Source organism: Seriola dumerili, unplaced genomic scaffold, assembly GCF_002260705.1.
Source record: "Seriola dumerili isolate Sdu_G_001 unplaced genomic scaffold, Sdu_1.0 BDQW01000110.1, whole genome shotgun sequence".
NCBI lineage: Eukaryota > Metazoa > Chordata > Actinopteri > Carangiformes > Carangidae > Seriola > Seriola dumerili.
In genome coordinates this window covers 2,978,296-3,004,256 of record NW_019174365.1, presented here as the reverse complement: position 1 = coordinate 3,004,256, position 25,961 = coordinate 2,978,296, and the positions used below count along the sequence as shown (strand labels likewise).

The 25,961-nt window shown below is 41.5% G+C and overlaps 1 protein-coding gene across 1 annotated transcript; it reads right to left on the bottom strand.

Annotated features, from left to right (window-relative positions):
* Positions 1–1,812: 1,812 nt before the first annotated feature.
* On the bottom strand, positions 1,813–25,961 carry dnah3 (dynein axonemal heavy chain 3). The gene is made up of 62 exons (XM_022747126.1): positions 25,862–25,961; positions 25,230–25,261; positions 24,779–24,880; positions 24,481–24,669; positions 23,982–24,110; positions 23,689–23,881; positions 23,360–23,555; positions 22,907–23,032; positions 21,494–21,689; positions 21,185–21,364; positions 20,931–21,061; positions 20,731–20,836; positions 20,452–20,630; positions 20,175–20,359; positions 19,624–19,747; positions 19,132–19,285; positions 18,818–18,962; positions 18,446–18,657; positions 18,202–18,293; positions 17,964–18,078; positions 17,598–17,714; positions 16,490–16,669; positions 16,264–16,400; positions 15,744–15,945; positions 15,489–15,581; positions 15,205–15,315; positions 15,006–15,120; positions 14,708–14,906; positions 14,437–14,545; positions 14,223–14,336; positions 13,419–13,595; positions 13,197–13,288; positions 12,864–13,083; positions 12,617–12,751; positions 12,398–12,509; positions 11,995–12,236; positions 11,724–11,824; positions 11,533–11,638; positions 11,275–11,404; positions 10,930–11,166; positions 10,723–10,826; positions 10,357–10,651; positions 10,056–10,235; positions 9,830–9,953; positions 9,581–9,737; positions 9,346–9,489; positions 8,367–9,033; positions 8,109–8,274; positions 7,799–8,015; positions 7,536–7,718; positions 7,228–7,426; positions 6,632–7,145; positions 4,900–6,527; positions 4,584–4,809; positions 4,251–4,495; positions 4,032–4,148; positions 3,758–3,915; positions 3,289–3,456; positions 3,014–3,156; positions 2,668–2,872; positions 2,274–2,411; positions 1,813–2,166 (listed from the first exon to the last, which is right to left on the bottom strand). Exons 1-62 carry the CDS (start codon positions 25,959–25,961, stop codon positions 1,813–1,815), a joined length of 12,147 nt encoding a protein of 4,048 aa, XP_022602847.1.

Sequence of the window (25,961 nt, the reverse complement as noted above, 5' to 3'; positions counted from 1 at the left end):
TACAGATGGGATTCTGAAGGTGCACAAGTATGGCTCCCACACACCCCTAAATACACACTGAAGTTAAGAGCATCTGCCACGGGAGCCTCCATCAGGTGCATTTTTATAATATATAGATTTAATGCTGCAATATTTTATGCTCTATAATCTAGGGTGTGTATTGATGCGGCAGTTGAATTCAGATGAATTATGTTTGAACCCACAACTGCTGACTACACAGAACATCAAGCGGCATAAATACAGCATCAGCCCAGCAGCACCACTCACCAGCCGTCTGATCTAAAGTTATAGGCCTGAGGATGAGAAACTGTACCACCATGATTTTAATGTAAACACCTTCTTTTACTACAAAGGTTTTTGTTGAATTGGACTCAGTGGTGATTTGTGTCATCCTGTGTTATAATGCATGGCCTGTATGGAGAGAACATTTTAGCAATTCAGTAACTGAGTCATGAATCCGCTTGTCAGGACAATAAGTTGTTGTTATACAGTACATTACTCATACTCTTCAACAAACCTCAGTCAGGGATGGTGAGGCAGGTGCTTGGCAACTTTTTTTCAGTCCTTAATGTGAGCAGAAATTTCTTCGACATTATGAGACATCCTTCCATACTTCTGACGATTCAATTTAAATATCACAAACAAATGACACTATCGTCTGGAAAAATTGGCAACGTTTATGTTCCAATAGTAATCACAGTTTGACAAAATGAAGACATTTATTTCCCATAAGCCATATTGGCACTTTATGGCAACTGCATAAACATACACCAAATCATATTAATTTGTGTAGGTTTTTGGCATTTACTGTAGTATTATCACTAGTCAGTTTGTACATAGTTATTCTAAACTGTTAGGTTTAGTTAAGTCTAGTTGTTAAGTTAGTCTATGGATTTCAGACTATATCTCAGTTGAATATAAAAAATAAAAAGTATTTGTTGGTATCATCAACCACTTTTTGCTCTTCACCTGTCAATAGTGAGACCCCAGTGGAATACTGGTTTGCCTTTGCTTCCATCTAGTGTTTGCCTTGAGAACACACAGCTGGCAGACCTGTGAGAGATAGACAGATATTGGTCTGAGGTGCAGCTGCTCTTATAGGAACGAAGCAAATACTGACATTTATCCATCTTATGTTGACATTATGTTGATTTTATTAAGTATGAAGTTATAAATCTTTAAAGTAACCAACCACCCATTGTGAAAAAATAGAACCATAAAGAAAATAAACGTGTGGAATAAAGTGCATCATAGTAGAAACATACATCAGTATTTTAACTAGAATCAGTACAAACAGTGCAGCACAGAACTATTATGAACAGTGTTTGGTGTAAAACCTTGGCAGATGATTGTCCTGAAACATCAGAAAAAAATGAGTCATGAGTGTAATGACTAAGCTAGGGTATCCTCTAGACTTTACTCCATGAAAAATGAAACTAAGAGTGAATTTATGAACTCAAATGATTGAACATGTAGTGCAGGTTATTACAGCTACAAGTATAACCTTCACCCCAGTACATCCTGCCAGAGATGCTAAGTCACATTGTTATAGATGCCAGACTTTGTGGTAGCATCAGGACAGAGCACATTATATGATTTTTTTCTGTCTCATTCTGGTTTAGTTATATAGAATTCCATGGTCACACAGATAATATACAGTATTTGAAACCTGAAAGCGAAAATCTCTCATGAGAAATCTGGTTTTAATATAGAAATAAAAAAAGTGTCTTTTTCAAGACTTTTGCATTTAAACACAAAGGCATTTCTTTGGCGTACACAATAGTTTAATAGTTTACGAGTAGGTTTCTATTCTTAGTCGTCCAGCTGGCAGAGGCATGCCACCCCGCGGTTAATCCAGTGTTTCTGTGGCTTGTCAGAGGGTAGCTCGATGGACAGGACATAGTTGGTGGAGTGGCCTGTGGTGGACAAGGTCCCTCTGCGAGCGCTGGTTTTGTAAATAGGACAAACGTAAATGTTTTCATGTTGAAACTTGGCCATCTCGCCAGGTTTAAGCTTGATGATGGGCAAAGAGTCAAATAGGATCTTGGGGAGGGACTCTCCAATAACCATGTTCTCCCTGTCCCAGCGTGCACCCTCCATGAAAAGGCCCTTAACATAGGCTCCGTCCTCTGGCTTCTCATCCATGTGGGTCTCCTCTTTGGTTACCTGAAACACAACTCAGAGCATGAATATCAACCCAAAATATCACCAAATTGTTAAATTATTATGATTGAATGTGAGCAAAAACACTGAAGAGAGCTATCATTTCATGCCTCATATTCAAAGCCAATGTAGTCTATAGGGATGGTGTACTTCCTGGCAAAATTCTGAGACACTCCAGTTAGGAATGACTGGGTGAAGTAAAAGCCAGAGAGCCAGAAGACTGTAGGTGGGCCGTTATCTATCCAATCCTGTCAAAACAGACATCAAAGCACATTAATAGTGTAGAAGCATATTAGAAACAAGCAATGTCATTCACTCTCAGTGTTGCCTCACAAAGACTCAATGAATTAGTTTGGTCTGATGTCGTCTTTGTTCATTTTTGCTACATATATATACACTAAAGATTACTACTTTGTATGTGCTTCATTCATCTTGCGAGTCATATTTCAAACGTGTTCCCCTTCATTCAAGGTCTGTGTGACCTCCAACAACCATAATTCTTACTTGTAGGAACTGCAGCCTGGCCAACAGATCGGTCATGTAGCTCCCCATTGGCTTGAGGGACGGGTAGGACTTGGCTGCCCACATAGCAGGCACCTTGCCCAACAGCATGCTGGTAAAGACGTTCTCGAGTTCAGCAGACATAACAATCTGGCCCTTCAAAGCTTTTCGGATGTTTACCAAGCTGACCCGCACCACATGTGAGAGTCTGACAGAAGGGGAGTGTGATTAATTATTAATTGTAAAGGATTTAATGAGTGTGTCCTTCACAGACATGGTGATCGACATTTGAGTTATTCATAATTAAGTATTTTGTAAGCTGAATAGTTAATTACATAGCAACAAGTACCTGTTGAAGCGGATTACTTCCTGTCTCAAAACAGTATTCATAGACTCCTCATACATGACAGGGTATTTCTCTATCACCATTTGTATGTCAAAGTCTGCTGGCAGTTTAGACAGGATGTCTTCTGCAAGCTCATCTACCACTTCCTACAACATAAACAGAAGACAACATGAACCTTGTACATAAGACAACAACTTTACACATACTGTTTCCTCTGCGAAATAAGAGAAAAGTGTAAAATAAAAGTCTAACTGCTGCAGACTGCAGACAGTGCAAACCTGAGGAGATTTAGCCCCGCCTCCCATCTGCCTGGGCAGTGTTAACAGTACTCCATCCAGGAGCTGATTGGTCTCTTGATTATCCTTTGTGATGTCAGCGTTGCTGTGAAGTCCGAACACGCACGGATCGGCACAAATCGGTAGACTGCGAATGTAGTTAACATACGTCTGGAATAAAGAATATCATTTAAAAAATAGAACTATAATCATAGAATAGAAATATAGAAATATAGAATGACTTGACTTATAACATTAATCTAGAACAGTGTGCCCTCAAGGCAGAAGATTATCTAGATTTCATTCCAAACAAATATTATACATGTTCCTCTGGTGAAATTGTGAAATCAGCTGCTTTTGTGTTCTTCTGAAATGTAAGCCTATATTTATGTCATGTCATTACTGATAATGACAGATATGGCAGCCTTACACTGTAGCATTGATTAGGAATTAACCAGAGCTCTGGCAGTACCTGATAGGGGCCATAAGCTGGGACGTAATACAGATCTCCCTCACACAGGTGATAGCATTCCTGCTCTATCAGCTCCCAACTGTAGAAGATGGACAGGAGCGAGAGCAGCAGACGTCTGTCTTTGTCATCTGTCACCCTGCCTCCATAGTTGCATTCACCTGTGAAAAACAAAAGGATATTCATGGGTGACCGACCTACTCAGAATATCACTATGCTGCCCGTGTCACTGGTGTAATTTAATGTCCAGCTGTGTTAACAGCTATGAAACTCTCACCTGTAAGGTATGTGAGGGCCTCCAGCGGAACTTCATCATACTCATCCAGGAACATCTGGATCTGCCTCATACTGATCCTCAGGTCAGACTCATTAAACTCATAGGGAATATTCCAACCTCAAGAGAGAATGGAGCAAGAACATATTACACAGAAAATGGTGGACTAAAGATTCAAAAAGTACAATCAAGAATTAAAGTATAAAAAAGTATATGCCTCACCCAGAGGTCCAAAGTTCCTCCTTTCCTGTACTAGTGCATGGAAGAAGGTAAGACCAAACAGGAACTTCTGCCAAATGGCTTGTTTCGTGGAGCTGGCAAAGAAGGCAGGGTCAGAGATGGGGTGACTCAGGTAAGAGCGCAGCAGGTTGGCTCTTATTCCTTTAGGAGGCTCATTGGTCATCTTCAGCCCGTTCTGAAGGATACTGACTGGGAACTTGTCGGATGGATAACTGGTTAACCACAACCTGGGAAGAAGAGCATAGATGTTCGCCTTTATCGTCTTCATCATGCAAGAACATGCTCCAGTGAAGCTCACTGTGTAAAAGCTGTTACCTAAAGTTAGTGTGTGTGTTCTCTGGGGTGATGGTTTCCTCACAGATCCTCTCCAGACTGGGCATCCAGCTGGTGGCCAGGTGGCAGTTCTGCAGTACCACCCAGGTGCCCTGTTTGATGGCTTTGTCTATCATCTGAGCTGCTATCGGTCCCTGGCCCTGCCCGAGGGAAATGGTTTGGGTCTTACCGCCCCCCATTTCTAGGTCATCAGCAAACTTCAGCAAACCTGACGGAACATGGTAATGCTGCATTAAAGACTTTTGGCATTCAAAAATAAAATCAGGAGTAGAAGGTGGACAGGTCTTTGGTTAATTACCTGCAGTTGGATCAGATCCGGGTGACAAAACAAAGATAAGAGGAGAGCAGCAGTTTGAGTCTTTGTAGCTCCCTGCCAGGTCAAAGGTAGGTGGTTCAATGTAAGCCTGTCCCATGTTATCTGCTATAAAATCCTGCACTGCTGGAACCAGTTTATCAGGCCTGAAGCACCTGATCACAACCATTCGGTCCATCCCTTCCACCTCACTCCACTGGTCAGGCAACTGGTCTTTATGGGGCTTTCCTGAGTCGTAAAGCTTCTTCCATTTTGAGATGTGGTCTTGGACATGTTCAAAGAAACCATCCAAGTTTGGAAGTTTGGAGGCCCTGACAATCTCAGACCAAGATTTTTCAGTCAGCCACTCTGGAGCAGGGTTGGGATATGGGTTATCCAGAGCAATGCCACCTGTTAAGAGGAAGCGCCAGACTTGGTCATCAACCTGGCCCTTACCCTGCATGATGCCTACAGTGAGCAGCAGGGAGAAGAGCAGCTTATCCTTCTCAAAAAGTGACCGGCAAACATTATTATAGATGCAGAGGGTAAAGTGCTCAACAATGTTGTTGATTCTTTCAGCCACATCATCACTCTTAACGCTCTCAGCGATGGAATACAAGTAGAGGTTGATGAACCAGGTCAGGGAGTACTGGTACATAGGCTCAATGTTCGCCAGCTCTGAGATGCAGAAAAACAATACGGAGGAGTGCTCAGCCACAGGACGGTAGCCCATGCGAGTGTCATCAATCTCTTTCTCAGTGACACTGGCAATTTTTTGCTTCTCAGAGATCTCCTCAGAGAGGATCTTGGAAGAAGACAAGATCTTAATTGCGGTCTCATCCTCCAGGATGTTCCCTTCAGAAGAGGAGAGAACCTGCAAGATCTTATCCTCAATTTCTTTCAGCTGCTTGTTGTTGGCAGCACTCTCCAGAATGAGCTGGTTCTTCTTCTCTTCCAGCTCAGGTTTCTCTTTAGCCGCTACAATCCCTAAAAGCTGGTCCTGTAAGCCTTGTGGAGTGATCATAAAGTTCAGCAGACACACTTTGACAGCCACTTCAGGGAGGTAGTGAGGGTTCCTCAGCCCAGTGGTCATGTAGAACAAAAAGTCTTTCGAATATTCCACAATATTCTCTCCTATTTTCATGTACTCGACACCCTGCTGTTTGAAGGTCTGCTTCAGCAACACGGGTTCAAGAACGGGATCAAGTTCCTCACCAACATTCTCCAAAAGAACAGGCGTACCAAACTGGATACAATTCTCCAAGATTCTCACATAGTTTCCATCTGACAGCTTGATGACAGCAAGCTTATTAGCTTTCTCCATGTTTTTGATCCACTTGTTGGCTTGACCTTGAGGGTCAATCATTAGGGGCCAGCGACGGGAGTTAAACACAATAATACCATTGTCTGTTGAAAAAGAGTCCACTGGCAGCCCAGCAATCTGCCAAGCCCTGATGGCCACCTGGTTACCCAGGGTGTTGCTGAGGGTGAGGTCCTCGGAGCAGGGGATTTTCTTCTCTTGGCACAGGATGTGCCACTGTTCCTGGCACTCTATACGGTAGTCTACTGTAAATGCCCCAAGGTAAGATACAGTTCCTGAAGAGAGGAGTATGTCACCTGTCAGGTTGGTGTATCTGCAGAGGGGAAATATAGTACCAATCTGATTAATATTAAACTTCATGCACATCACACCACATCATGACTAACAGATTAATATAGAGTATATATTCTGATATACCTAATCCCTAGTTGCCTCGCTGCTTCTGTCCACCTGTCCTTCTCTCCTCCCAGTCCTCCAATCAGTTTTTCTGCCCTGATCAGTTTCTGAGAGCACAATTCAATGTTGTCTTCCAGCTCTTTCTTCTTGTTAATCATAGCTGCCAAGTCATCATTCAAGCTCTGCAGTCTATCCTCTACTTTTTTCAGCTCAGCTCTCTTCACAGTCAACATTTCCATCTGTACAGCCAACTCGTCCTCAGCCAGCTTCAATCTCTCCTTCTTGGGCGCTACGACTTTGGCTACACGCTCATATACTTCCATCGCTCGCACCCATTTACAGAGACCCTCGCAAGCCGAGGAGACATTTTTAATAACAGAGGGCTGGAAGTCAGGGTTGCCAATAAACTTATCTCTGATTTTCTTGATGTTACTGGCAGGAATGTTGTCTTTGTCATAGGTTTTGAGGCTGTCCAAAAACTTCAGGTCTCCAAGGAGCTTTTTAGAGGGGCCCCAGAAGTCCTCAATCATCTTACCTGTAATACAAACACTTGATGCAATTAGCCTTACAAACCTTACATTAAGAAGATGATTCTTTCAAAGCTTAGAAGATCTTACCTGAGCCGCTAGGATCAGGTTTTCTCTCAGGTTTGATGCCCTTCATGGTACAGATGGACTCCATGACTAGTTTGACTGGGCCAGGTGGGTTCTGCATAGACTTTACTACTGTAATGTCTGAAGGTTTTAAAGTGTTCAGGGCTGACAGGGCAGCTTCCAAAGCAGGCATTGCTTCTGCCAGGTCTCCCTCACACTCATCCTGAAAGATAACCATTATCAGTGTCTAAATATGTAAATGCCTGCGAAACTAAAATACTGATAATACTTGACTAGCAAAATGTGCCTTTGCTCCTGAAATACATGGATACCTTAATGGCTTGGGCTGCAGCTGCTGCTTCATTAGCCACTTTCTCATCAGCAGACACTAGCTCTTTCTTAGCGTCCACCTCCACCGTTTCCCCCTCTATCTTAACCATCATCTTATCCGTCTCAGCTGAGGTCTGGATGAGCTCTGGCTTCAAGTCTGTCAGCTCCTGCTGCATCACTGACACCTGTAAACACAGTATGGAGCTGGTTTGGTCTGAGAAACAAGTTAACATTCATGGTACTATTACTTTAAAGGGGGAATCACCTGAGATGCAGCAAACTCCAGTTTCTGAAGACCAACAATGTAGCGTTTCTTCGCAGTGTCAACTTCATTCCTCTTGACATTGAGCAGAGCCTTGAAGGTGAGGATGAGTTCAAGGTAAGAGGTGGGCGTGACATAGTTGTGTCTCCTTAATCTGGAGAAGTACCTTTGAGACATCTCTACAACACTTGTCTGGAAGGTCTTGCACATCTCCACCACCCTGAGACACAGAAAGAAAGACAAATGTGTGGGCAATCTGCACAGTGTTACTGGAACGAGTACTACTTTTCTGCATGGTTATTTATGTCCTTACTGTAGTCTAATTTCACTCTCCATTTCCACATCCTCTAGAAACTTGTGGGCCACCATCTCCAGAGCATCATTTGGCCATGCGTGAAACCAGTCGATGGTGCAGCAGTTGATAAGGGAGGGGAACATCCTTAGGCGGTTCCTAAATGCATCACCAATGGGACTCATGGCTGTTGAATAAAATGATTCCCTGTTACAACTACTTAGTAAAACTTAATTGAATAATAAAAAAAAAAGAAAAATGACACGGCAAGGTACCTACCTAGCACAATGTGAAGATTGGCTTTCACACGGTCAATAAAGAAGTTGTACATTGAGAGTGGAGTAGCATCAATCTTTTTGCCTTCCATCCGGGCAATCCCCTGCACTTTCTCAATGATGTCAGCACGCTCATCAGCAGCAAAGATGTTGGGTACGTCGCCAGTGTTAAGCAGCATGTTGATGTCTTCCAACATGGCCTCGTCCTTAATTTGGCTGTCATTAAACAGGAAGACTAAGCTCTTTCCCTCAATGCCTGCTTTAACCATTATCAGCTTTAGGTCATCTCGCCAGTCTGACATGCTGTAGTTTTTGGTCAGCTCAATCTGAAACAAGACGTAATCATTGATAAAAGTAGCTAGCTTCGTGGTGCTCTGACGCCCTGAGCCACCGATGCCGACGAGTAGAAGGTGGCCATTGTCTTGTTTCAGCACACGGCAGATGCGGGAAATGTGCTCAATGGCAAACTTGAACATTACAAGAGACATGGGTGCCTTGCTGCAGTTGTTGTACTCATCCAGGTAGAACTCCATCACCTCTTGCAAGGCACTCAAGTCTGTGATTTCATCGTAGGCCTTAATGTCAGCATCAGGATTGGCATAGTCACCGTAGAACAAGCTACGGATGCTCTCATCCACTATGTTGCCATCTGGGCTGAGATGACTCAGGAGCTAGACAAAAATAGAAGAGATTAAGAAAAATTTAAATCTGTACTCCACTACACACAAAGTAGCAGCTTTTCTATCAGTTTGTGTGTTTATTGCTTGTGTTTTGGGTCTGACTTCCTGAAAAAAGCTTGTGACTGCAGTATTGTTTTGCAGCTGACTAAGTTTAGTCTCTTACATTTAGCTGTCAGGGACCATGTACATAAATATTAATCTCAGACAAAGAGAAAAGAGGTACTGTAGTACTAGCTTATTTTCATTTTTCCATCATTGCGCGTGTGTGTGTGTGTGTGTGTGTGTGTGTGTGTGAGAAGGCACCTTTTCCACACTCTGCTTAAAGAAGTTCGAGGTTCTCTCTTTGACAATGCTAAAGAATGTCTCCTTGTCCTCGGTGTCAATGAGTCGGTCATAGAAAACGCGGTAGATCTCATGGATCCATAGGCGGACCAGTTTGTCTCCGTCCTGACACAAATGGCCAAAATACATGAAGAAGAGATGTTAGAGCAATTCACAACAATTCATCTTGACATTTCACAATTGTTTCCACTCTTACCTGCATGTGCGTGGGTGGAGCCAAGAGTACACCTCGTATCACTCGAGCAAAGTCTCGCAGGTTGAAGATGTAATGGGATTTAGATGGGGTGGGGAGGAAACTGTTCATGGTATCCTTATAGACTGCCATGGTGGCCTGGACCATGATCTTGCCTAGCCTAGGACATAAGACAAAATATGCTTTAGTAACAAAGATAATTAATGGCATTCGTCTGCTCTACAACATTCAAAAATTTATTTGATGAGTTACCTGTAGAAAGAGGCATCAAACCCTTTGCTGAAGTGCCAGTCAGTGATGGAGCTGAATATCTTGGTCAGTGTTTCATCATCAAAGCAATCAATTGAGATGACATTCAAGTGACGAGTGAAGCGGCCTAGCATTTAAAAAATTATGTAATTAAAGTAAATCTTATAAGTGCTGCTTTCTTCGTTAAGTCCCTAATATTAGAGAAAAACAAGTAATTATTTCAACATACCTGTAATGTCATTCTTCCCACCACCAGGAGGCCCCATTGCCGACAAAAACAGCACATCCACTATGTTCAATACGGAAGTGTCCTTCTTGTCATACCAGTGGCGGTGGTCAATCCACTGCCTTAACAATTCGATTGGGGGCTGGGCGCCATAGATTTCTTTAGCTGGCATGTTTAAGTCATCTATGAGAAACAGATAACAATATCAGTATACTGTACATTCAAAATAAATATAATTTAAACACTTCTTAATGTGTGATATGCTCTTTCAGTAATACTAGTAAGTATGTGTAACCAGCTTTACCAACATAGACGACACACTTCTTCCCCACAGGAGGTCCAAACACACCCTTCCTTCTTCGGTCCAGCTTTGCCATGATGATATCTTGGGTCTGATTTGCTGAAGTGCGGGCTGAGAAGTTGATACAGTTGGGTGTGTACTGCTCCTTAGGCAGCTTTACCAAGAAGCTTTTGTTGATAACAGATTTGCCAGTGCCGGTGGGCCCCACAAACAGCATGGGTATTTCATGTGCCAGATAGGTACGCAGGAAAAAAAGCTGACGTGCAGTCTCCATGGTTGGGATGATGAGGTCTGACACCTGGTAAGGAAAAACTGAGGTTCAGGGAACGTGGCCAGGACTGGTAACCTCTGTGACCTGAACGTACTCACATTGGCTCCATCTGAGATGACGTTCTCTTCATTTGTGATTGAATCAGTCCATACATTCCACTGCCCTTGTCCATCCTTATGGAAGTAGTAGTCATAGACACTGCCTGCAAAAAATAAGTAATCATCATTCATTACTAATATTAAAAAAGCTCATTTTTAATTGATATAAAAACTATATACATTTTTTTGTTTTTGAAATTTTGTGACCTCTCTCAGGGAAGATGTTGTTCTTTTTGAGTTTAATACTCTTAGGCCGAGGGTGCTCATCGTCCATGCCCATGATCAGATTGCGGTAGAAGACATCAAACTTCTTACGACTGTCCCCGGTGATAGTCCCACCCAGAGTCCATACGACTGCAATTAGAAACAGGCCCTGCAGCCACATGGTTATCTGCTGGCTGGACATACTCTGTGTGCCATTGGTTCCTGATGCAGAAATTTCATCTGGAAATAGACGGGACAGGAACGTTGACAAACACACTGACAAACACACTGACAAACAGGAATATTTCTGGCTTGATTAATTATCAGTTAAATGTCATTCTTACTAACCCATCAGGCAGGTATACAGCTTCATCAGACTATAGGCCAAGTGGATGGGAGATGTTTGAACCACAAAACGACACTCGCTGTCTATAAAGTCCAGACAGGGCTGAACTAACCAATCAAAAAGGTCCACGATCTGTGGGATGTTAAGACCAAAGAAAAAAAAATAAGACACATCATATGAGATCTTAAAGGACCTAAAAGGAACAAAAACATAAATGGCCATTATTGAGCTGATCAAGACATGCATGCTTGTAATTTCACCAGCTCTTTATGTTCCGCGCTCAGGCTTTCAGGCAGTGTGTTCATGTAAGAGTCTCTCAGAGGAGTCCAGCCCAGCTGATGAGGTTCCATGTAGATCATTCCACACCTTCAGACAGAAGGTTTCATTCAAAAACCAGAATACAGTAACTTTAAACGCGTATGCTGGTGCAGCCTCTTTCTGTGTTGCTCACCTACTGACGGTAGCCGGGGATGCTTGCTCCAGGTCAGCAGTTTCAAAGATCAGACTCATCTTGGCACTCATCTGGATGATCTCACCACTCATCAAACAAAGCTAGTGGAGAACAGAGTGTACAAGACAGAGGCTTTTTGTTTGAGTATAGTAAATCAAACGGTAAATCCTTTACAAACCATGAGCATGCACCCCAGATATCATGGGAATCTGATTAGCAGTTGTTGATTAAAATAAAACTATAATGAGAAAAACATCAAAATGGCCAGTACCTTCTTGTTGTCATCCAGCACAGTATTCATATTTTCAATCCAGACAGCATCAATGGGCCCATCAAAGATGATCCACTGTCGATTGTCTGAGGTGGAGATTGCCTGATCCCTGTAGGAGGTGGCCAGGACACCATCAGACCACTCATGGCTGACCGGATCGAAGCAGCCATACAGCTGGCCCATGGTGATGGCCTTGGGGTTGATGATGCAGTAGTTCACTGCAAACTCCTCCATCAGATTGGCTAAATGAGAATTAGAGAGCATAAAAAGTTTAATAAAATAATAGTAAAACATTGAAACTGAAATGAAATCATATCTATTAAATAAAAGTTGCTTCAGTCAGTGTGTGTTACTGGCTTACCAAGGAACAACAGGTAAATGGTAAATAAAATGAATAAGCTACCTTTGTGAAGGTCTCCTAGGGCAGCAGCAAGGACTTTATAAGCACAAGTTTTTCCTCCAAGAGGGTCTCCTACTATCATAAAGCCATGGCGTACCAACATCATCTCATACACCTAAACACAATCACAATCACAGTACATTTATTTGGTTGAAGTATAACAATTAGCCAAACAACTTTTATGAGTCTTAAGGATTACAAAGCAATGTTCCTCCGTGGCACCTGGATAATCTTGCCAATGAACCATGGGACAGGCTGTAGGTTGAGCTTAGCAATGTTGTCATTGAGAGCCTTGAGGAGGAGATCATAGTCTGGTTTTGGAAGGACAACTCCAGGAAATAAATCAGAGATGATACCCTGTGGACAGCAGCGGGAGAATTGAAATGAATAATTAGTAAACCAACTGATGCACACACAGAAAAGAAAAACAAATACTAGCTGCAGGTGGATTTGGTACAAAATCTGTCACCTGGAACAGAGGCACATCCTGCGCCAGAAACTTTGCCATGTTGACATCCATCAGCGCCCTGAGCAAAAGTACACTCTCGTTCTCCTCTGGGTACTTCAGCTTCAAATTCCCTGCTGCAGTCAGCACAGACTTCACAGCTCGCATACCGTAGTCGTAGTGGTGCTGGGAGGACAGCTGCTCGGAGCACAAACGGTAGGTGGCCACAATCTTCTGGGCCAGACTGACAGTAAAATTGGAAGAGGAGGCTTGGTTTGGTATATGAACCTTGCAATTCTTGTCTGAAAACAATATACTCACTAAAAACATTTTGCGCCAGACATTTTTCACTCATACCTGCGAGATTCAATGAAGCCCATGGAGTAAAGTGAGATCTCTCCAATGAGACAATAGTCTGGAACCATCATAGCCACGGTACGGAAAAGAGCCTGCAAGACAAGATTGACTTGTATATATACAGTTCAGCATCTTATTGTCCTTTAATAATTGTATAATCCTCCTTAGAGTTCATTCCATTCAGTGATTTTAACGCCATACTACAGTGCTACAGTGATGTACCTTCAGGTTGTCAGGGAGTTCAGCCCTGCCAGCATAACCAGGGTTCATGGTGATGAAGACGGAGCAGGTTGGATTGAGTGACAGCTCTGTCCCCTCAAACAGGAAGGTCTTCAGATCCTTGGCAATGGCCTGCTGTATGCAGAGGACCTGCTGAGCCACCACAGAAAGCACCTCCACCTGTGACACACACACAAACACAAAGTGAGTAACCAAGTGAACATGTATTGCATATGTATTGCAATAGACTATAATAAATAATCCCAATGCCTTCAGAAATCAATGCTTTGAGTTAAGGCAATCAATGCAATGTGCCAGAGAAATAACCACAACAATATTCATCATCATCATCCACAATCTATATCAACATCATATCTATTTATATATCAATTTCATGACATGGAACTTAAATGTATATTTCACTTACAAACTCACACTAAGCAGGTTAAAGACAACGTTTAGATGCATGCTTACTACGTGATACATTTTTGTCGATAAAGATCAGAGAGTACGTCAGGTTATACAAGGACAGATATACTGATATGAAAAAGTGAAAATCCACGCATAGCTTTAAAATCCCCCCAAAAAATCCCGAGCTAAGAAAAATTGAGCCAGTGTAATGCAGAAATGGCAGGAGTTATAAAAAGCTTTGTTTTCTTCTCTAGCAGCACTGTTTTGTACTTTTGTACTGTTACTCTCTTTGTTAAACCGGTTTCACATAAAACCAAAAGCAGCGTCTCTACAGCTTGCTGCAAATGATCTAATTAGATACACAGATTTGATCTCAATAACAATGGTAGTACTCACCTCAATACGATTGAACTCATCAAAGCAAGCCCAGGCTCCAGACTGAGCCAATCCTTTGAAGAACTTACTCATTGCCTTGTAGTCCAGACCATCAGAGCAGTTAAAAACCACACACTACAAACAAATAATAGCTTTAATGTCAGTACTAAGAAAAAAAATGAAACACATGAATAAAATGCAGATCAGTGTTTTACTAAAAACAGTTTTAATGTACCTGTTTAGCCAAAGCTTTTGCCAGATCTTTTGTGGTCTCAGTCTTGCCAGTTCCTGCAGGACCCTCAGGAGCTCCTCCTAAGTTCAACTTCAAAGCCCCCATTAGAGTTCTGTGGCATTTGACCAAATGATACTATGAAATAATTTCACATTTTGGACATTTGAATTAACTTTAGAGGTTACAGTATGTTTTTATCAGCCTAATTCTTACCATGACATTGTATTTTGCAGCTTTCCACCCAGAGATAAAAGGACTAGTCACTGTAATTTACCTGTAGCAGCGGTCTGTAAGTGGTGTGATGACCAGACGGGGGGAGTTGCCCAGATATTCATAGCCATATTTCAAATATGTGGTGATCATGCGCAGCATCACATCTCCGCCCTCCCAGAAGTAGCGCAGCTGAGAAATCCATGCAAAGTCATTGAGTGAGGAGATGCCGTCCTTTGCCAGTTTTGCTACAACATCTCGAGCTAGGAGGGGAAAGGAACTGGATTTAATCAGGAGAGTACACTGCATCCCTTTAAAATGTCTGATAAGGGTTGACAGAATATGTGATATTTAGATATTACCATGAACATCAATCACAGTAAGGGCACCAAGGGTCATCCTTGCCCCTCCTGGGAGCTTCCCACGCACTAGCTCCACAATGTCACCAATCTGGGTGTTACACTTCTCTACATAGGCCTTTGGAATTGAAAGTCAGTACAGATATTAGACAACAGTATGTGCAAGTTAGCAGTAAATGTATGGGTGGCTCTAAATACTGACGGGCAGGGAGTTGGTCTCGATGGCTTCGGACACTTCACTCGTCCAAAAGATGGAGGAAGCACAAATAACAACTTGGCCTGGCCACTGCAGCACCCACTTCTTCCTGGGCACCTACAGGACAAATGTCAACGTTCTGTCATCATCCTTTATCACCCTACATTTTGATACTGCTCCAAAGAACTGACGGCTATTTTCATTAAAAAACCATCCTAATTAAATGATACCATCCCAGTCATAACTAGACTACAGTATAATACTTATAATAAAGTGATATCCCGAAATACCTCTGCATACTGAATCACTCCTTGATGGATGACATGTCGAACACTCCTAAGCATTAGGTTCTCCACCTGCAGCAGCCACTTCTCCACCATACCCTTAAAAAAAATGGTAGCAGTCCACCATATATTATGTCCAGTAAACAGATTATATAACAGAAATATTAGGATATAAAATAGATATGATACATATATCCATTTAATCTAAAATAAATTAAACAACTACTGATATAATTTACACAAACACTTTCTGTTCTGTACCTTGGCTTGGGCTGGATAAATCTTTTCTGTGAAGGGGATAGTCTCTTTCTCAGAGCTGATCATGCCAGTGATCTCCATGTCCTCAGTGAACTCCAGCTTGGCGATACCCTCAAAGCACTTCTTCAGGTGAGGCTGCACACACAGGGGGTCTTTGGTCTGAGACAGGATCTCCAGCAGCTCGTCGTTTGACAGAAAGAAGAACCTGGAGATATGATGAACACGAGGAAGAAAGAAGAAACTGAAACAAATACTTGACAAGACCCTGAAAAATGTCATCTAAGGCTAAGTTTCAAAGCATTCTGTTTGGAAATTCAGACATACTCAAGTCATGATTGTATATAAACAGCTTTGCAACTGACTGACAAACTATTACTTTAATGGCAGATCTCTCTGATGAGTATATCATGCAATTTGAGAAACTTTGTGTAGTTCATTAATGTTCCTGAGTAGCAATGTGGCTTTCGAACAAAATAGTCAAAACTATCATTAGAGGTATTACTACTTGTACTAGAAGTAAAACCTTGGGAAATATAGCCTCTTCTTTTCCAGGTAGGTATTGAGGCCTTTTTGTATGTCATCTAGGAACACATTGGACTCCTGCAGGCGTTCCAACATGTTGGGCTGGCCTGTAGCCACCAGCACATGCGTATCTTTAACCTGGGTTAGAAGATTGGAAGTCAAAGCACAGTGCATGAGATCCATTTATGCAAACTCAAACAGGAAACTGTGTGTCAAAAGGATCTTACGGCCTCTGTGATGATATCCTTCCAGTAGCTGTCCACAATGGAAAACTTGCGCCCCTCCTCAGGCATCTGGGCAATGATGTCCTCAGAGCTGAAGATGGGTTCAAGGTACAGCCACGTAGCCTGACACTTCAACATGGAGTCTAGGATGTCCTGCATACTCACCAGTTTGTCCTCCCATTGCTAAGGAGAATGACCTTATTGTAATAACTACCAAGTTACTAACGATAGTTGTAGCATGTCTAAAGTATAGTTTACAAAAAGCCTCATAAATCAATCATCAGCAAATATACACAATGAACTACAAACAAGAATACACTAAAATGTAAAATAATAGAATAGAGAATAGAAATATAATACTCAAAAACTGTAGTACTAAAGAAATCACATAAAAGCAAGTCTATAAAAATACATTTGGATTGAGATGGTTACTGTGTAGTGATTCTTTTAGCCTACAGTCATCTTCATCATCATCATCATCATCATCATCTTTTTTACAGTGTTGTGCGTGTATGTAGTATGTATGCTGTGTTTATGCAGATCAGGTAATTTTGTTACTTTTTGTGGCATGAATTTGTGCTTTTTTTTCCTCCTTCTCAGACCACGTCTTATTGCAAACACAAGTACAAAGAGTTATTTTTATTGCTTTATGTGCCAGGGGCACACGCAGGAACGCTAATGCTTGTTGAATTTTACCCATTTCAAATACTAAAATCTAAATACTATATCATGTTAGAAAGATACTTCTTACAATAATGTCATCCATAGCTGCCTGTAGGGTGTATAGAGTTAAACACCTGTGTCCATCATACAGCAGCTGGAGTGATATATGTGATTCGTCTGCAGTGTCTAATGTGAAAGGTTTGTGTATTTACACACAGGTCACCCTATTTTTGGATGTTGCTACAGCACAGTATGAATAACCAGCTCCATCGTTCCATTCATAAGCAAAGAAAGAAAGGAGACATGAACGTTATCTCCTAAAAACCAAGGTCACTATGGCTACATCTAGTATTCATACCTACTGACCTAGAGAGCAAAAGCTTTATCCCATTACTTATGTGTCAACTTCTTAAGTGGACCAAGCATGTTTTGTGTTGCCATGTCTTACCTTACATTCAGTCTCTATTGGCTTAACGAAAGGTGAACCTCGCATGGTCTGCGTTTTAATAATATGATCATCCAGAAGCAATTGGATATCATCCACAGCTGATAGAATATTGGTACCCTATGATAAAATATTAAGTATAGTTAGTACAAGTTAATGTCGATGTACTGTATAAAAATTCACAGGCAGTTTGAGTTAAAAACCGTGACGGCAAGATAACCTGCATAACATGTCAATTGCCTGCAGTAATTCAACATTCAAGATGTAATGCTTTGGAGGAAATTACAATGACAACATTTCAGGCTTTCAGCATGTGCTATGTCTAATGTGAAAGTGCACTGTGTGATTATATAAGTGTGTTTGTCTTACTGTGTCTCTGTATGGAGTGAAAGAGAACTGGAGGTCTGCCCATTCAGTTTTCATCTTCTCCATGGACTTTTCTAGAGAGTATTCCTTACTGGCTGACGCTCCAATCTCTTCCATCCTAGGGCAGAGGTAAGAAAAATCCATAATCATCATTTTTTCTTACAAGCCATGGTTTTCTAATTATAGTGTGTTCATTTTGCTTTTACATGTATTCCAACATGCTATTATTAAAGTGTCTTACTTCTCAGAGAACTTGGACATCCCCAGGTCCAACATGTTCAGCAGTGAGCTGTTCACATCTGGTTTGATGTCCATGCCCACAATGCTGCTAATCTGTAGGCAGACAAAAGTGTCATGAATTATTCACATCAGCTTCATGGATCGCAGGAGATGCAGGGCACTTGGTCCTTACAAAGTGAATTTGACACTGGATTTCTATCAGTGTCAGATGATCTAATGAAGCAAAAAATATTGATTCAGCTGACCTTCTCCCAGTGGCGGTCTTTGATGCCGGGGTTACAGATGGTTGTCAGGATGGGAAGGTGCTGCTTGAACTGGTCTATCTTGCTTTTGAAGCTTTTGGCCACACGACAAGGGCCAGGAAGATTAGACAAAGACTTGGTCAGTTTATACATGGTCCTCCACATGGTATCCAGCTCTTCAGAGATTTTCTCAGCATCCAGATGTAGGAAAGGACCTAGGAATTAAGTAATTAAGGAAGTACATCAATGCGAAAAACAAGTGTGTATTCTGCTAGTACTTGCTGTGTGCCAGTAGTCATAATGTGTGCCATATAGAGCTTTCAAAATGCAGTCACACTGTAGCTCTGGCAAAATAGAAACGGGTGTGTTATCTACCATTCATCCACACTTCTGACTTGCTCTGAAAGTTTAGCGCTGTGCTCCAGAGCTGTTCATACGGCTGTTTGTCAGCTATGAGAATTTGCAGCATTGGGAACTGGCTCTGGTCCCTCTCCAGCAAAGTCTGCTCATTGTTGATATCCTGTAGGAATGACAGTGGTATTAGCAGTTTCCAGCTACCATCTGAAATATGATTTTCAGGATAAAGAAAGGCCTATGTATGTTTTGTTTGGGCCAAAATTCTCTATACTGTTACTGAACTTTCAAAACAAAAAGTCTCAGTCTTGCTGTAAGACTGCAGTGTCTCTTACCTCTAGTTCAGTGACAGCAGCCTCAAGGTTGGCAGTGATTTGAGAGAGATTTCCCACATTGTTCTTCATCTCCTCAATGTTCATCATTTCTTTCCTCTTAAAGGCCTGTATCTCCTTGTCCAAATCCTGCAGCCTCTGGTCAAAGTTGAATATCCTGAGATAGTCAACAAATGGAGATATAGCAGCTGCCATTTCAGTTGTCAGCTTTTACAGTTAGCTCAGTGTGTCAGGGAGCATTGACTTTAATAATGTCTCCCATACATACTGGTAATTTGGTGCGTACTATAAGAGTGAAGTGAGAAAATGGAAAGTAAAAAACAGTGACTATAGTCACTAATAGTGACTATGACATTGGTGCAACAAAATTCTGATGGAGACTGTGAGGAGCCTGGGTGAAGCTGAAGAGGGAAAAACCAAGTGTCAAACACCACATTCAGCTATTGTGGTTGTACTTGTGTGAGACAGAGGGTGTGAAAAGTGTTTATCTGTAACCTCTTTTGGAGATAGTCCTCAGCCTGTTCTCTCAAGGTGGCCAGACGAGTCTTGCCATCATCGAGCTCGATCAGAATCTGATTGGGCCACTGAAAAACGCGGGAGTTCAGCCTCAAGTCATCAGCTGAAGAAAAAAAAAAAAAGAAAACCAAAAAAAGAGACAGATAAATTAGCAATTGCTTTCTTCCAATACTGGTACATATTATTACATGGATAGGGTTTAGGTTGTATGCCTCCACCACTCAGAGTAGTTTCAGGTTACATCCCTGTTTATCCGGAATCATATAAAATATTAAACATTTGTCATAAGAACGTGTTTTGTGCGGTCACAGTGACCTTGACCTTTGACCTTTAACCATCAAAATCGAATCAGTTCATCCTTGAGTCCAATGACATTACTGAGCTATCACGTTCACATGAATAGGACAGACAGACAACCCAAAAACCCAAAAAACCCCAAAACAAATAAATTCCTCTATGGTAGTATTATTGACCATTACACATCATTTGATTACAATGTAATCGCCAATACCACCAGAGGTTTCACATACATGGTAGAGTGGCATAGTCCAGAAGGAAGCTGAGGCGGTATGTGGCTTCATCAATCTCATCTATCAGCTTGTGAGTGGTCACCTCACTGGTCTTTTTAATGTACTGGTTGAGAGACACCAACTCCTCTGTGGTCTCTGGGGTGCTTCTGACGGTCTCTGTAATCTCCTCATACTTTTGACAGATCCTGGGAAGGTGGTAGGTGACACTGTTTTCTCTTCAAATTTATGTAAACATGATCATGCATGCAGTGTGCTAAACCACAGAGTTTTCTCTCACCCCTTGTTGAGCTCTCGGTTCTCCTCCATTTCAAACATGATGATCTTGTCTTTCAGTCTGTGAGCACGGTCACACAGGTCTTCATTCAGCTTGCCAGCACACAGACAAAACATGGACAGGGGCACCGTAACGGGCAGTGAAGCAATCTCCTTCCGCACATGATTAATGCTCTCAATTTTCTGAGCGAGGGAGAGAGTTTTGGTGAAGCAAGAACACAGTAAATGCCACTTGAAAAACAGAAAGTGCTCTGTTTATATTTTAGATGGAAAGGTTAATTACCCTGGTAATTCCCTCTAACGAGTGCTTCTCTTGGAGGAATACTGATATCTCCTGCTTTGCTGTATTGTCCAGTAGATTGCTGTATTTTTGATACACATTCAAATACCTAAAGAATGAGAAGTAGTATTAGCATCTCCTTTATACTTGCTGTTTCATCAAATGAATCAAAAGACACATAAATAAAGTTGATGTGTCATTACTTTTTAGGTCCAACAGTGTTCCTGTTGAGAATACCCTTAGCTTTGTTCATTAGGTTTGTAACCAACGATTCATCAGGTCTGACGGTGCGTAGGTACAAGTTCTTGATATCGGGAAAAAGGTTACATTCCACCTGGCCAAACAAGCATGTCAGTCACATATTATATGCATGTGTGTTATCTATAATTATAAAATATAGACAACATTGTGTAGTATAAAATGGACAGAAGTTTGTGGTGCTGAGGGAATACTCTACCCTTGGTAGCTTCTCAGCATTCCTGATGATTTCCATGAAGGCTCTATGAATGACTTCCCAACACTCCTGGAAGCTCGGACTAAAGTCAATGTCAGGCTCATTCACTAGTAGCTTAACCAGCAGCACCTGTGACTGAACATACTTCATCTCATCAAACACCTCGCCAAAGTCATTGCCCTCCTGAAGAACACAGAACACAGGGCAAAATGATAAATGATAAAGGATCACAGTCAATTCAGTCTGAATTCTGAAAAGCAACAGTATGTTTGGGTACCCGCTCACATAATTTCAACAACCATTTTAACTAACCTCATGTATTGTAAAGAAATATAGCAGGTCCTGTAATGATTCTATGACCAGGCTTCGGAGCTGCAATGACATGAGAGCAGCCACACAGTTGAAGAACTCCTGGACACCAACTGGAGCCACCTGCTCACACTCGGGTATGAGGGGCAACCACAGGTCCTGGAAGGTGTCAAACAGTGCTGCACAGTGAGGCAGCCACCTGTAAGAAGATGGTTGCAAAAAGTTCTGTTGTAGATATTTTCTTTGTTTAATATAAAAGCATGAGAGGAACTGAAAGTTCATATCAACAAAAATGTACCCATTAATAGGTTGCAGGTTATATGGGTATAGGAACATATAGAAATGTATTAATATTCATTTAAACTTTCACAAAAAATGAAATGCGGAAATTTGCAATATTAACTATGTGCATTAAATAATTCTTGTTTTTTACTTATATAAGTGCACAATGTACTGCTCATGATGTTGAGTGTTTTCAGTGTTCACCTCATTTTTCTTAGTATTACTTTATATTACTAGATGATCTTCTGAATTGCAGTTGTTGCAATAGAGCTTCACTTATTGTAATTCAAAGCAGGAAACATAAATATGGGTGCATGGTGGCATCAAATCAGAGAGAAAACTGGTTTAAAACCAATCTGCTCCTTTTTAAAAATTCTGGGTTATTTATAATTGAAGACTCAAGTTCACAAATCCAAACCAAATGTGTCCCTGGGCTGAATTTCTTTTATGTCACATAACACTCGGGGTCATAATTCTCTTTTATAATCCCTGTCCAAGGGCATGTGTGGTTACAGAATATCTGACACACTCTGCACACACACTGCACAGTTTTCTGTTTCAGAGTCCACAAAATTATGTCTACTCAATAAAAGCTCAGCTGACTGTTCTAGTTACTATAGTTATTATATGTTTTATTTATTCCCTGGTGTGTATTGACATTTACCCAGCCAGACAGAGACTCACAATGTCCCCTGGATGGAGTATGGCCTGCATGGGAGACTGAGCTATGTTATCCAAGCAGGTACAAATTACAAACATGAAAATAAACAAACAGAGGCCAGTTTCTACAAATTACAATGGCTCATATTTCAGTCATGCAGCCAGACATTCTACAGGGCTGCGACATGGTCTAACAGGCTATACAACAGCCATGCAACAAAGGATGCAATGCAATCCTCAAGTGAGGTACTATGTAAAGCAATCCCCTGAAAGGCAGCCTGACATGGGTCTGACAAAGTGGACAAGGTGGAAACATGAGCCTGCACCTACAACAGGATTAGCTGTATTGGTTGTGTACATACTGCAGGCCTATACAATGAGAACACACTACAATGATTAAGCCTAGAAATCAGCTTATGGTGTCACTGACAGACTGGCTGTTTCGAGACTGTCTAGTAAACTGGCATTACTCACTTGTGGATCAGTTCTTCTCTGGTGCTTTGGCACTGTCTCTGGACAAACTCTTCAAAATCGGATGGTAGGAGGGGGAGGCTGCTGGAGAAAAGGTCCTCAAGCCTGACAAATCTCAAGGATGAGAAGCTGAAACAAGATTAAAAACTGATGAGTTATCATTCACACATTTTTAGTTTTACCTCAAATTATTTTTTAAATCAGCCTACTCTTTTTGTTTGTCAAATCTCACAAACTAAAACAGAAATTCAACTTCACACCACCATGCCCATGATGGGTCTAGATACTATTTAGTGTTTGTATCTGACACCACTTCTCTTGTGTCAAAGAGCAGTCAGAAGCTCTAGTAATCTAGCTGAAAAGGAATATGAGCAGTATTAGCTGGAGGGACCTTGACCATGTGTCCATGCCATTTACTCATTCAGGTAAAATACAATATAATCTAACATTCATTACCTGTTTAGCCAGACATCTTGCAGTAGTATCATAATGTGACTGAGAGTAAACAGGTGTTGGTTTTGCCACATGTGGGCCTCCCTGTAACTAGCTGCCCAGGGCACTGGAGCACGTATCACCCTGCTGGGGAAGGGCTTGGGGATGCTGGATATGGACAGTCGCTGGCACTCAGATGGATCTATCAAAATATAGTCCACTGGCAAGGAACAAGATGGAAGACCAAACAGATGCAATGTTAAATGTCAAACTGGTGTATGCTTAGGGTGTCTAAATAAAGCAATACACAATTACAATTACAAGGAACAATTACTGATGCTTTTGTTTTATACCTATGCTCTTCTTGAGGCTGAAGTAATAATCTCTTTTGACCTCCTCTTCCATGTTAGCCCTCATAATCTGGATGTTTTTGCTACTGTCTTCAGTGTCAGGAGGCAACAGGTGCAATATGTTCATCATCTGCTGACGTGGCTGTGGGGCCAGCACAGAGCTGGGGACACCATTGTTGATGTAGTATATGTACCTCTGTGTGAGTAAAGTCAAGATCATCGATGTGTCAGAAAAGTGACTCAAAAGACTCTAATCAGCAATTGACTAGTTCATAACTGAATTCACTCATACTCACTTCCAAGTCCTTCTCATTGGGTTCTGCCTGTATGGCCTTCATCTTCTCCTCTTGCCTGCGTATAATATCCAGCTGCTCTTCAGGACTCATAGGCCAGCTGCTGGAAGTGCAAAGATTTCGCGATCTAGGCTTTGGTCGAGGTGAGAGTGAAGCAGAGAAGGTTTCCCTGTGAAAACATGAAGGAATCAGATCAAGTGCTTCAAAAAAAAAAAAAACAAACAAAATAAACAGCTGCTTTAAGGGAATAACTACCTGCTCCTTGGTGTAATTGCTTGTTTCCTTCCAGGAGGGATAAATGCTAACAGCCTCATTAAGATCAAAAATCATTCTGAAAAGTTTACACAGGAGTATTAAGAGTTCACATTCTAAATTATCATCAGATAGCAAAGTAAAGAACATTGCAATCTCAGATAGCTTCAGACAGGCTCCCCTTAGTTACAATAACCATGGTTTGATATACAAAGAACGTCAAAAGGATACAAGGCCCTGCTGATCTTGCCAAGGACTGACGGAGAGTGTGTCGTCTCTGCCGGAGTTTCGTAATTTTTAGGTCCTGGGCGCAGGGGCTGTAGTTGTTTGCAATTGACTCACTGGGAGTGCGGTGGCGATGCTGCTCTTTAAAAGGAATTGCCAGAGTCCATGAATTGCTCTGAAGGATGGGTGGGTAATGGCTGTGCCTCATGACCATCTGAGGTAAAATAACAGACTGAATGTAAGGATGGTGGCATAAGGGTTAACAACTTACCAAATACTTGAGCATAAAAGTTCATGTATGACACAGTGATTGACATTCTTACTTGATACAGTTCTGAGGGCTCAGCATTACAAGTCATGGGCAAAGGTGGGGGAACAGGATACCCTCTGCTCTGACTCATATTATAGATAGAGTCATCCTCCATCTGTAGTTCAGACAAAAACATTGAGGGTTGCATATGGACCACGGACACTTATTTGGACATTGCATTAAATACCTCTTATGATCTCTTAATTTTTTAGTTTTTGTACAAGCCTTATTTACTAAAAACTGTACAAAATTCAGTTAAATATCCTAATAAAACACAAACATATTTTTATTGCAATACTTAAAATATATTATTTTATTTATGATAAAGACATTCCTTGAGTTCTCCCTTTAAGTTTTGTTAGGGAGATACAGTTTATACCAGAACCAGCCCATACATCAACATTGTTCAGTCAAACTGCATCTTTAAATTCTTAAATTACAAACACAAGGTCGGTTAACGTTACCTGCTTCAGACGTTCCATCTTGCTCAGCTTTTCTGTCAGTGAAAGAACGGAAAACACATAAATAGCTTGAATGAACGAACAGACATTTCAAATATCTCCCGGATAATGTAATAGTAACATGACACACTGTGCCGTTAATATCAGTTACCTTCTATCAGTCGCTGTAACGTTATGCTGGCAGGATTTCTTTCACGATTGAGTCATATTAGCTTAAATGTTTTACGTAAAAGTTCCTGCAACATTCCGTAGCAGCAGCAGAAGCTGAAGAGTGTGTTAGTATTCATCAACACTTACCTGCTGCTGAGAGTTTTTGTTTCGCCCTGTCAGTGCTTTGGATGAGGAAAAGCCATCACGTTGCTGTAAACTAAAACACTGTTGTCATCCAGGAACGTCTCCATGGTAACACCAACTACCTTGTTACTATAAGAGAAGCTGTGGTGGGCGGTACCCCGTGTGCTTGACTCCCGATCATAGGTCGCACACATTTCTGTGTGAAATATATAGTTACAACCAACTAATATTACTACTATACTGTGATACAACTACATTTATTCAAATCAAACTTTTTCCATTCCATTCCATTATGAGAACAGGGCTCTGGGTTGGGTTGGTGGGCTGTCCTAATCGTTTACCTGGGAGCATCATCATTTGGTTGTATTCTGCCCTCTGCTGGCAGGCTCTCTGCCCCCTCCCCGGATGTGCCTTCAGGTTGGGTGCATGCAGGTCAACCAT

Coding starts and splice junctions, on each gene's coding strand:
- dnah3 (XM_022747126.1), bottom strand. CDS start 25,961: ATGGTTGACCTGCATGCACCCAACCTGAAGGCACATCCGGGGAGGGGG. Junction 24,111..24,480: donor ACACTCTCCGTCAGTCCTTG/GCAAGATCAGCA, acceptor CCTCGACCAAAG/CCTAGATCGCGAAATCTTTG. Junction 16,401..16,489: donor AGGATATCATCACAGAGGCC/GTAAGATCCTTT, acceptor CTTCTAACCCAG/GTTAAAGATACGCATGTGCT.